This window comes from Rhinolophus sinicus, chromosome 13, assembly GCF_057876585.1.
Source record: "Rhinolophus sinicus isolate RSI-liver-muscle chromosome 13, RSI-T2T, whole genome shotgun sequence".
Taxonomy (NCBI): domain Eukaryota; kingdom Metazoa; phylum Chordata; class Mammalia; order Chiroptera; family Rhinolophidae; genus Rhinolophus; species Rhinolophus sinicus.
In genome coordinates, this window is record NC_142513.1 from 22829393 (window position 1) to 22842448 (window position 13056).

Consider the following 13056-nt stretch of genomic DNA (forward strand, 5'->3'; position numbering starts at 1 on the left):
GCCAGCCCTGGGAAGGTCTGAAAGAGAGACTTTACAGGAAGAACAAATGACAAACGCTAACACCCTGGACTGGGAACGAGACTGGCAAGTCCAAGGTTCAGAAAGACAGACACAGGTGTATCCTTCTGTTAGAAAGCTGAGAATGCTTTTGTTTTTGTAAATGGAATGTTTCTTGATATGTATTTATGTATGAATGTGTTAATTAATTAATTCCTTTGTTGGTCTCTAAAGGCCAAATGGTTTTAATCAGCTTGTCTCCTTATGGGGGTGGGCGGGGGGAGAGCCACTTTTGGCACTGGTGCTGGCCAGTGTCCCACACGCTCATCTCGTGCTTTGCTGCGACATCTGCTACACACTGTCCTTTGGCCTGGCTGATCACATATAAATCCTCTCCTGCTACAATTCACTGCCCACGGCTCTGCCAATAAAAGGGAGGCTCATCCCTGCTGCAGAGAGCTCTAATTTCATCCCGGGCAACACAGCCACCTCCTTCTCCTGTGACCTGCCAGCCATGAAGTTTCTATTCCTGTTTCTTGCCATCTTTCTGGCCATGGAACCAGTGGTATCAGGTAACTGGGTCTCTCTCAAGCGTCTGGGATCCCTGTCATGAACTTCTCTCCTGCCCCTCTCCTCTCACTGTGGGCAGCATGGGAAGCTTTTCCTCATTTCATGTGGCTTTGGGAAGTTTTCCCATAATCATCTCATGACCACGTCTATCCCTGATGCTTTTTTGCCAAGGTGGTAGGATGATGGATGTTTAAAGCATCTGGCAATTATGGGCAGGATGGTGTTCTGGTGGTTCTTGGGACTGGGTTTAGGGATGTAGGGTTAGATGCAGATTGGGGACATTTGGCGGCTTTGGGAGGGTAGAATGAAGGCTGGGGGTGAGTTGTGATGGGCAGAAAGACCTTGGGGTTGGAGTGATAGAGGGGAGATTCAGATGAGGTGAAGGTGAGGAATTGGTCTTCCCTCATGGTTTGGGGTGGGCTGGGGAAGGGGAGGGATTTTGGGTAAGTGGAACTAGTGTTGGGGATTAGACTGGGGCTTGGGCTGAGGCTGGGAGTTGGTACTGGAGGATGCAGGGTGTTTATTAGAGATTCAGCTTGGCGAGGGACTACTGCTTGGAACTGAGGTTGGTGACTTGATTAGATTTGGGTTTGGCTTGGAGTGGGGGCTCAAGGGACATTGAGTTGGGTAAGGTTGGTAGTTATAATTAAGTTTGGATTGAGTTTTGAGTTTGAATTGGGCTGAATATGGGGTCAAGGAGGATTGTTGGGTTGTAGCTGGATCTGGAGCTTGTTGGGCTTCAGTGAGACAGGGCCAGGCTATTGATAAGGAGCCAGCTCTGTTGAAATGTGGGTGAATTCTCTCCATCTCCTAATATTATAGGTGTTTATTGTCCTTTTTTCATAATTTCCAAGCTCCATTAGGTGGGACTTTCATTGCCAACAATTCATCTCAAAGTTAGGGGTAGGAAGTTGGGGGATGGGAAGACAGAAGGGTGCGATGCCTGAAAAAGGTTTCCCTAAAAACCTTGGCGTTTCCAATTTTGGAACAATTGTTTCAGTTCTCTCTTCTCTCAAGATCTCTTGTCTCTTTTTCTGGGACTGGGTCCAGCATTACTGACTCAGCCCTTCCCTCCTGTTCTCCCTGTCTTCCTATTCCATCTCTGCTTCCTTTTGTCTCTCCACTTGAGAGATACTAACATCTGCTTAACGGTTGTTCCTCTGCCCAGTAGCAGACTGTTGGATGAATGGAAAATGCCGGTTGGTGTGCAAAAATGACGAAGACAGTGTCACGCGCTGCTCAAATCGTAAACGGTGCTGTGTCCTTAGTCGTTACTTAACAATTCAACCAGTAACCATTCATGGAATACTCCCCTGGACCACTCCTCAGCCGACCAGACAAATAAAACATAAGTCCAGACCTGGCAACAGAGTTGGAAGATAAATGGAAATCATGGATAGAAGCGACTTTGTTTCAGGTTCCTTAGTTCCCACATTTCATTAAAACTCACAAATCAGTTTCTTGTGCCTGTCAATCATGAGAAACAATATTCCAGAGAGATTGAGGGTAAAGGGATGGCAAGATAAGGGTTAAGAGGTAGCAGAGAGATCACTGAGGCTGGACCACAGCAGTGGGGTGATGATTATAATCTTAAAGGTTGCTCCTCATCTTCCAGCTGCAAGAAAGACTATTGGGTCAGGAGAGGACTGAGAAGAACACGTGGAAAGCTGAGAGATTTAAAGGCACAGCAGATACCTAGAGAGTGGCAGAACCCTTGGGCTGGGAGAGTTGGTCCATCATGGAGGGGAGAATGGACTGGAGATGGACAGGGACTGAGTAGAGCACAAATCCTTGGCTTTCTTGGTTGAGATGCTCAACCAAGCACCTTTTGATGCTCAAGAGCTCATAGCGCCAAGGATCAGAAAGTTTCCAAGTATTAAAAAAAGATAAAACACATGCATTTACTCATTTATAAAGGAATTTGTTCATTATTCATTTTTTATATTCTTTCATGGATTCATTTATTCATTCCGTTCTGCCACTTACCATCCTCCGACTCTATGCACAAACGCATCTCAGAACGTAAGCTTCCCCATCTATAAAATTGGAATAATAGACTCTATCTCAGGATGGGGTAAGAATGAAATGAGATACTGTAGAGCACACTGCCCAGTACGGGAGTAAGACCTCCATAAATGTTAAGCGTTGCTATTGTTCCTTGAATTATTGCTGTGTGACTTCCAGCTGTGTTAGACTGTGAGGGAGACAGAAGCCTGTCACATTTAAATGAAGAATTTAGCCTCGGAGAAGGCTCACCCATGGGGGACATTCAAGAATTCTGATTAAGGATCTAGAGGACCTGGGTATTTTCCCAGGAATTGTTATTTTAAATCCTATTCTCGAGGTCCCGTTTACCAACACAGGTGTTCACCTCTGAACTGTGTTCTTTGCAGTGAGGTCAGAGAATGGAGTGTTCTGTAAAGCATGGTGCATGACAGAGACAGATAGGAATTCACTCTGATCCATGGACATAATTTGCTCTCAGTTTAATATTTCTACCCTTACACTCTGGAAAGAGAGACCCCCTCCTCCTCTGATCTGGATCCTACTCTGGGCTTCCACTGCTAAGTCCCCGCCATGGGTAGGGGGTAGTTGATGGGGGCTAGGGAGATGTATACACCTAGAGACTGTGCCCTCCCAACGCCACTCCCCACCCCCCACCTCCAGGGGGGCCTGTAATTCCCTGCCCAAATAACCCTTGTGCCTGCTTCCAGGGACTACGAGGGCCTTTTCCTTAGATCCACCCCCCGGAAGGTGGGGCCCACTGTGTACTTACCCTGAGGCAGGAGGAATGTCAGGGGACACTCCTGTTTGCAGGGGCTGTGGGCAGAGCTTGGATGTTCAGGCTGGCGTGTCCATGTCTGTGTATCAGGCCCCTCATGGTGTGGGGCAGAGCTGGGCATGGGCGAGAAGAGAGGTGGGCTGCATGCTCAGCCAGCTTCCCTTGTGACACCCAGTTCCCACGTGGAACTCTGAAGAATCCAAGAATTAGAAATTCAGATCATCATGAAGAGATATTTCATAAAGGGTGATAGGATATATCATATTTATTCTGTTAGCTTGATTCATAACTGTTAAATATGCAGACCTATGATACATGAGTCTCCAGTTGTGTTTTTGCCCCAGGACCCACAAATGTCAGCGTTGTGCCTAGGATTTGGGTCTTACTCTGGCTCAGAGCCCATCTCCAAACGGCAAGAGATGCATAACCCGTGCTATCAGTCTCCATGCGGTCTGTGACTGTGGACTGTCAGGCTACACACGGGAGTTACCTGTGCCTGAGGCCCTGGGTGAGACCATCCAAACTCCTTCTTTGCTGGCCTCCCTGCCTCCAGGTTCTCTTTGCATTCGTCTCTATTATTAGAGGGATTGTTTTCTAGGAAATCCATCTGACCATGTTGCTGTCCTGCTTCCATATCTTCCGTTGCTCTGCACAGCCCTGGGTCCGGCATTCGAGGCCTTCATATGGTGGCCCAGCTTATCTCCCATGACTGTCACTCAAAGACTTTCTCTTCAGCAACAGCAACCCTCTCACCATCCTCTCCTGTACCTTTGCTGCTTTTATTCATAGTTCCCTCCCAATGTGTCCCCATTACCAGGCTTCTCTTCACCTTTCAAAGCCCAGTGGATGCCCATACCCATGAAAGCCTTCGCCTAGCTGTGTCTTACTGTTTCCTAAAAAAAAATAATAAAATAATAGTTCTCATTGGGACTTATGTGTCAAGGCACTGTGGGTACTGTTCATAAGCCTGAAATTATTCCATTCTTACAACAACCCTCTTGTTATCCCATCTTATTGATGAGAACACTGAGACCTAGAGAGGTGATATCATTAACCAAAGTCACACAGCATTAAAATATAACAGAGATTCAAACTGAGTTCTGATTGGCTTCACAAAGTGTCACTCTTATGAAGGTATGGCTCATACCACCTTATTGTGTAATTATTTCAGTCACTGCCCTCTTCCTACCCATCCTTCAAGCACTCATATACCAGATGGAAATACTGCGGAGTAGAGACATCATATTTACACCTGTGTTTCTTGAGTGTATGAATAGATGAATGATTAATGCATGTCTGAAAGCTCGAGAGGATTTGGGTAGGGGGTACCAATGGCTGATGTGTCAGGCATGAATCAGGGTGGGATCCTTTCTGGGCTGAAGGGATCATAGGACCACTGCATCAGTTATATTTGGCTCTGGTTGTCAGTGTTGAAAAGGATGCAGAGCTGCTCGTGGACCTTGCTCAAGTTGGTTCTTATGCATCAGTTAGTTTTCTCTTAAAACATGTAAATTTCACAGTGTGGGAAGTGGTCTGGGGAGAGTCTAAGGATCCTGCAATACCTGTGGCCTGGTGTTAACCTATCCACACACGGCCCTTCATGCCTCCACCAAATTAATTCATTATGATGTATTACCTACTCACCTGGTCAACAACATTTATTAAGAACTTCCTCCATGCTTCCCACAGGGCACAGACCCTGGAGAGTGACAGAATGGTGAGCTGAGAAAAGGGCTTGGAATTCACATAGAGCCACGATAAATTTTCAGAAGACACTTAAACCCATGTCTGAATCTCTGGACTTGGGTGTCTGGGCATGTGAAATTTTGAAAATTCCCTCAGATTATTCCTTTGGGAGATAAGGTTCCATCCCCTAATACTCCTGCCACACTTCCTTCATTCCTGACAGTCCTCAAACTGTGAGAATCTTTGATCTGGGCAACTTCCCCCTGTCTTCCCATTTCACAGATGGGGAGACTGAGACCCAAGGAAGACAAGTGACCTATGTTCATAAGTAGGTTTGAGAAATGCTGGGATTAATAAGCAGGTCTTCTCTGACTTCTGGTGCGAGGAACACTGATAATGATATTAAGTTGATGTGGGTGGTACAGTGGATGGTGATGCAGAGTCGACAGGAGGGCAGGTGTTAGGAGATACAAAGTCCCTGGCAAAGCTTTGGGGTTTATTTTGGCACCTTTGAAACTCCTTTCTGGGGGTGCCATGGCCTTTCTCCAGGGGGAAAGTTTGATGAAACAGGCTGTTCTGCCAGCTCCACCAGCTCCATTGTACCCTTCTGTACACCCTTCTTTTGGATGCAAATCTCACAGTGGCCTTCCTTCTCAAGTAAGATGGAAAAGGACCTTATCTCTAGGGCATATGACAGAATGGGTGTGGTCTTCGCTCTTGTAAGTCTTCCTTGAATCTCTGTTTTCTTGCTTGTAGGCTGAGGGGTGATGAGGATGGGTAGCAACGTTGGCAGTGGAGAGCAGGCCTCTCTGGGCAGGGGATTGACCCAGCAGTTGTAGAAGCTTTGTGACCCCAAAGCAGGGAAGACTCTGCACCTGTCCTGGACCTTTTCTGGGATTGATACACAGGCCTGCTGGTGTAGCTGAAACTTAATTTAGTCTTTGTATGTACACCAGTACCCATAATTGAAGGTCTCTTTGATACTTAGATTAGAAATTCATCTTTGATTCTTGCCCAGCTCCACAAGAGTAAAAGTATTTCTCGCTTATCTCTCTACCGTTCTTAGGCAACATATGTTCTCTGTTCAAAATAAAGTAGATCCCTTTTATTCAATGTAAGGGCTTAGGACTTTATGTATGTATGTATGTATGTATGTATGTATGTACATTTGACTTTGTATTAAACCCATTTACATATAGGGGACCCTATGTGCCCGGAACCAAGTACAAGGTCTGGCAAAGATTGGGTGCTGATAACTGTTTCTGGAATGAATAAGAGGCCCTTGATTTCCAGGTTCAGAAGTTTGGCCTTGAGAGTGAAAACAATAGAGGGCCGTAGCTCCAGCTGTCATTATCCAGGGAGGCACCAACCTCTCCCAGCCAAATCCCACCCGGTAGAGAAGGCAACAATGTACATTAGAAAGAGTGCGGGCTGAGAGTCATAATGAGTGGAGTCTGAGGCCTTGCTCTGCATCTAACAGTTAGGGCCCTTTGCCAGAACACTGCATCTCTCTGAGCCTCCATTTCACAATGCAAGAAAAGGAAACGGAGACATCAGAAGGTTATAGTCAAGATGTAATGAGTTAACATATACCAAGTGGCTCACAGTGGATGCTCAGCAAATGCCAATGGTTATTATTTTCTTTCCAGCCGAAGGATTATTCCTGTTTTGGATACCTCATTCCCAAGGGGGAATAATAATAAAGCAAATGTCTAACATTTATTGAATACTTACTAAGAACTAGGAACTGCATCTCTAGTTCCTATGTGTGCACAGCCTCCAAAATAATATCGTGATTAACAGACTGGTTGGATTATTTTCTAATAATAATCTGTTATAATATTTCTCACTAAGTTTTTCAATCATTTTACATTAGTAAAAGTAAAATCACTTTTAGTATATTCATTATTGCATAAATCTATGGGATGGATGCATCGAATAATGTGTGATAACTTATTATTTTTCTCCTCTAAAGTATCTGTTTCATGTCATAAAATGTAGAAACTTGCTTGAACAAGGGCTGTGGGAGTGTTTTTTCAATGCAGCATACAAGTTGAACTGACTTGTAGTAAGTTTTTCTAATGTATTAATAGGTTCCAGTAAAAACAAAAAAAGGACCAAAATATGTTTGAATTAGGTAACTTTTCTCTAGGAATTTCCAGTATAATAAAGCCAAAATAAGGTACTGGAAAAGATGTCCTGTTCGAAGAGTTTTTCCAATGCAGTAGCGTGAAGTAAGCATTATCATATGTCCTGGCCATGGGCTGCCATGTCTACCTATTCAGTTTGTGCTATCACAGCTTTGTTTACTGAGTGGTCAGTTTCCTGGAAGAACTTGCCAGATTAGACATGAAGTGAGAACAAATTAATCTTGACAACATAAAGCTTTACAAGTAAGTGTACTAGTCATTTTTTACACCTTCAGAATAGTGTCATTGCTGATTAGATGGAGACGTAAAAATACAGCTAAATGAAATGATCAAAATTAAATAGGGTATGATTTTTAAAATTTCTAAGGGCCTATGTTACTCTTTTGTTATTATGAAAAGCATATGTCAAGTAAAATATTAAAACAAAGCAGAGATGTAGAAATAAAAAATAGCCCTTACCCAATGCCAACAATATAGACATAAGTATATATGTGTATGTATGCAGATATATTTAGAAAACAAAATCTTTATCGTATTATATATAAAAAAAATCTCTGGCTATCAGTGAGGGCCTAATGTCTGTCTAATTTCATGGGACTGTTTGTAATTGCAGTATAGGGATCATTCAGAAAGGACCTTCGTATGATCAAGAAAACAACAAAAATAGTTAACATTTGTTTCGCTCTTACTACCGTTTGTGCCAGTCCCTGATTGCTTTTCACTTATTAAGCTATTAATATTTACAATTCTAAGGTTTAAAACTACTACAGTCTACACTGCACAGATGAAAAAAAGGTAGAAGAGAGAAGTACAGAAATTTGTCCAAGTTTATACCACAAGTAAAGCAAGAGCTGGGATTTGAATCCTGGGTTTCTTGATTTCAGATCCTGTTCTATTAACCACTCTATGGCTCCTTATTTGTATTTTGATTAATTAATTTCAGGTTTATTGAGGTATAACTGATATATAAAAGTGTAGGCTATTTAAAGTGTACATTGTCGTAATTTGATGTATGTGTACATTGTTAAAGGACACCCCTCTCTGGTTAATTAACACATCCCTCACCTCACAAACTTGTCTTTCTTTTGTGTGTGAGAATATTTAAGTTCTACTCTCTTAGCAAATTTCAATTATACAATTCAATGCTAGCAACTATAGCCACCACATTTTACATTAGATCCTCAGACCTTATTCACCTCATAGGTGAAAGTTTGTACCCTTTTACCAACCTCTCCCTATTTCCCCCCTCCCGTCCACCCGCCAGCCTCTGGCAACCACTTTTCTACTCTCTGTTTCTATGAGTTTGACTTTTTTTTTTATAGATTCCACATATAAATGATACAGTGCAATATTTGTCTTTCTCCATCTGGCTTATTTCCCTTAGCAAAATGTCCTTGAGGCTCATCCATTTCACAAATGTCAGAATTTCCTTCTTTCTCATGGCTGAATAATATTCCACAGTAGATGTACACTACATCTTTATCCATTTATCTGTTGATGGACACTTAGGCTGTTTCCATATCTTCGCTATTATGAATAATGCTGCCATGAACATGGGAGTGCAGATATCTCTTCAATATCCTGTTTCCATTTCCTTTCAATATGAACCCAGAAGTGGAATTGCTGGATCATACATATGGTAGTTCTATTTTTAACTTTTTGAGGAACCTCAATATTGTTTCCCATTGTGGCTGCACCAATTTACATTCCTATCAACAGTGCACAACTCATCAACTTTTAATTTTAATGTATTTTATTTTAACTTCTTGTCTTGAAATAATTATAGATTCACAGAAAGTTGCTAAGATAGCGATGGAAGAAAGATATCTTTTCAATAAATGGTCCTGGAGCAATCGGACATTTGTAAGCAAAACAATAAAACAAAAATGAACAAACAACAAAAACAACTCAATATAAACCTCAAGCCTTATATAAAAATTAAATGAAAATGGATCATAGATTTAAACATAAATGTAAAAGTATACAACTTCTAGAAGAAAACGTAGGAAAAAACTTTTAGACATAGAGCTAGGTGAAAGGTACTTAGATATGAAAAGCACAATCCATAAAAGAAAAAGAAATCAATAAATCAGGCTTAATCAAAATTTGAAACTTTTACTCTGAAAGCAACCCCATTAAAAGGATAGATGAAAGGACAAATTACAGAATAGGAGAAATATTTGCAACCCACATATTTGACAAAGGACTTATATCAAGAGTACATAAGCAAAAAAAAAAAGTACATAAGCAACTCTCTCAACTCAATAGTAAGAAACAAACAATCCAGTGAGAAGGAAGACATGAAAAGACATTTCACTGAGGAGGATGTACAGATGGCAAATAAGCACATGTAAAGATGTTCGACATCATTAGTGATTAGAGAAATGCAAATGAAAGCCATGATGAGATTTCACTACATACCAATTAGAACAGCTAAAATTAAAAATAGTGACAACACCAAATGCTGGCAAAGATGCAGAGAAACTGGATCTTTCTTTAACATTGTTGGTGAGAATGTTAAATGGTATTAGGTTGGTACAAAAGTAATTGCAGGCTTTGCAATTATGTTTAACCTTTTAGACCACAATTACTTCTGCACCAACCTAATGCAACCACTCTGGAATATAGTTCGTCAGTTTCTTCTTTAAAAAACCCAAATATATACTCACCATACTACCCAACAAATGAACTCTTGGGCATTTATTCCAGAGAAATGGAAATTTAGTTTCAAAGACTTGTGGATGAATGTTCATAGCAGCATTATTTATTTTTTCGGGGATCCCATTAAAAAAAAAGATTATTTTTTCAGGTTCACAGCAAAATTGAGAGGAAGGCATAGAGATTTCTCATATACTCCCTGCCTTCACATAGGCACAGCCTCCCCTGTTATCAACGTCTCCCACCAGAGTGGGACATTTGTTACAACTAATGAACATACACTGTCACATTATTATCACCCAAAGTCAATAGTTTCCATCAGGGTTCACTCTTAGTATTGTACATGGATTTGGACAAATCTATAATGGCCTGAATCCATCATTATAGTATCATAGAGAGTATTTTCACTGCCACCCAAATCCTCTGTGCACCACCTATCCATCTCTTTCCCCTGCCCAACCGTGGCTACTGACCTTTTTATTGTCTCCATAGTTTTGTCTTTTCCAGAATATCACATAGTTGAAATCATACAGAAGGCTACAACCTTCTCAGATTGGCTTCTTTCACTTGGTAATACGCATTTAAGCTTCCTCCTTGTCTGTTCATGACTTGATAGCTCATTTCTTTTTAGTGCTCAATGATATTCCATCGTCTGGCTGCACCACAGTTTATTTATCCAGTCACCTACTGAAAGGCATCTTGGTTGCTTCCAAATTTTGGCAATTATGCATAAAGCTACCATAAGCACTTGTGTGCAGGTTTTTCTGTGGGCATCAGCTTTCAAGTCCTTTGGGTAAATACCAAGGAACTCAGTTGCTGGTTCGTATGGTAAGAGTAGCTTAGTTTTGTAAAAAAAACCTGCCAAACTGTCTTCTAAAGTTGCTCTTTCACTTTCCATTCCCACCAGCAATGAATAAGAGTTCCTGTTACTCCACACCCTTGCCAGCATTCATTGTTTTCAGTGTTCCAGATTTTGGTCATTCTAATAGGTGTGCAGTGGTAACCCATTATTGTTTTAGCCCTTTAGGTTTTTACTGTGCTCCCTGACACATTATATCGATGCTACTGCTAAGTGGAAATTAACCTTTTTTTTTTTTTTTTTTTCTGGCCAGGCAGCGGACGTCACATCCTTCGATGCATGGGTAACGGGGGAATCTGTAGAACCTCTTGCAAAAAGGCTGAACACCCCTACTTCTATTGCAGAAATTATCAACCATGCTGCCTCCAGTCCTACATGAAGATAAACATTTCCGGCAGAGAGGATGAAAAATGACTAGAGGCAAGAGAACTGCTGGCCAAAAATATCTTGCGTGCTGGTGATCACCATCCCCAAGCTGTCAATGCCTCTCATTAAAATTCATGCACCTGACACCTTTGTCTGTCTTTCATCCGTTGGAAATCACGATGAGATTGGGTTTTGCATGGTGAGATATCTGTTCACTTCCGGATCCAGCCCTGTGAGAGAGAAGGCTAGAAAACTGGAGTGCACAGAAGAGAGAGAATCTAGACAAACCAGTGAAGATGGGGAGAGAATGTATTTGACTCCACTGAGGGAGGGTTGAGGGTTGAGGGTTGAGGCAGAACCGTGACTCAATCTGTACTGCATACGACTCAGGGGGTGGGGGGTGGGGGGACCAGAACTAGTGGGTGAAGGTCTTGCAGACAAATATGTTTTAGCCCATGGAAGAAATTCTTAACCAGCCATTGTAATGTAGAATAAGTTGTGCTGTCAAGGTTTCAAGTTAAATGATTACTGGGGAAGGAAATGGAACATTGGATGCTGTTGTTCTTTTGGATGATTGTTAAGGTCTTTTAATTCCTGAAAATCTAGGAGGCTTGTGCCCCCAATTACAACCAACCCTAGATTTAAAGGTAAAATTCTAATTTTACTTTTTATGTCTTACCTCCTCTAGTCTCTTATTTCTTTCTCCACCTTTAGTTTTAAATTTTGTCAAAAGGAGAGTAGCTACACTTGCCAATTACCTTTCTCTGTTTCTTTGCTTTGCCACAACTCATTACAGCCTGTTTTTGTACTCACTGTTCTACTGAACTGGCCCTGGCCAAGGTCACCACTGGACCTACTTTTTGAAAGTTTCACGGCTGTTGCCCAACTTATATCACACTTTGCTTCTTGGTAACATTTCCAACCACGGTCCATTCCCTCCTTGAAAACCTTAACTTGGTTGGCTTCTGTGACTTCCTTCTTTCTTTGTTTTTCTCCTAACTGTTGGGCTGCTCCTTCTTCATTATCTTTTAGAGTTCCTCCTCTGTCACTGCATTCTTCTGAGGTTTCTCTTCTCTTATGAGAATAAAAACTCTCCACATTCCTAGAAAAAGGCTGACAGTGCTATAGCTTTGATAACCAGTAAATACCTTGAAAGGTTTTAAAACTTTCTCAATGACAACTTGCTTCAGTGAACACATGTCTGAAAGCCAAATGGTCAGTGACAGCATTATGTTTTCAAAGGCAGCCAAGCAGCGCTGGGTTCACTTCAGTGTACACACTTCTAAGTTGTCATCAACACACCCCCACATCTGTAGCCAACACCACTCCCCTAAGTTGCCTCCCGCAAGTTCAGTTCTTTGTTCTGCTGAATGAGCCTATGCCTGACCAACAGTGCTCTCTTTAATTTAAGAAAACAATCATTTCAGCATTTTGGTCTCAGACATTGCGTGACAGTTTCATCCTTTGACAATGATCTCTTCTTCTTCCTTCTGGGCTACCACTCATCTTGTCACAACGACAAAGCTTATATCTGAAGAAAACTGTTGGTTCTGGACCTCTCTTTCTGGCAGAATAATGGTCTAAAAACCCAGATTAACCACCACCCCACATTGAAAATATATAAAATAACTTATTTAAAAACATACAAAGAAATTTCTTAAGCATCCTTGACCTTGCAAAAAAAAAAAAAAAAAAAAGTAAAGAATATGCGGGCCAAGTGAAACCAGGTGCTTTTCTGAAGGCAGTCACTGAAGCTGGCTTTTGTCTTGAAGGCATCTGCTGAATCAGGTGAAACTGAGCTTTGTTTTCTCTGATTTTAGGCAGGGGAGGGCAAGGGAGAGAAGACAGTGACTAGGGTCCGAAAAAAATGTGAGTCTTGTAGGAGATTGCTACATAAATATCAGTCCTGAAAGTGTTACATGTGCTGTGCAAGGATAAAACATACATACAACATTCTTTTTCCTTCACCAGACGTTTCAAGGACAATT

At 41.7% G+C, this 13056-nt stretch overlaps 1 protein-coding gene across 1 annotated transcript; it reads left to right on the forward strand.

The window, feature by feature from the left end:
• Positions 1-372: 372 nt before the first annotated feature.
• LOC109456266 (beta-defensin 119-like) lies at positions 373-11202 on the forward strand. The gene is made up of 2 exons (XM_019748471.3): positions 373-569; positions 10956-11202. The coding sequence occupies exons 1-2, from the start codon at positions 512-514 to the stop codon at positions 11114-11116; spliced, it is 219 nt and encodes a 72-aa protein (XP_019604030.1). The 5' UTR covers positions 373-511; the 3' UTR covers positions 11117-11202.
• Positions 11203-13056: the final 1854 nt, after the last annotated feature.

Coding starts and splice junctions, on each gene's coding strand:
- LOC109456266 (XM_019748471.3), top strand. CDS start 512: ATGAAGTTTCTATTCCTGTTTCTTGCCATCTTTCTGGCCATGGAACCA. Junction 570..10,955: donor CATGGAACCAGTGGTATCAG/GTAACTGGGTCT, acceptor TTTTCTGGCCAG/GCAGCGGACGTCACATCCTT.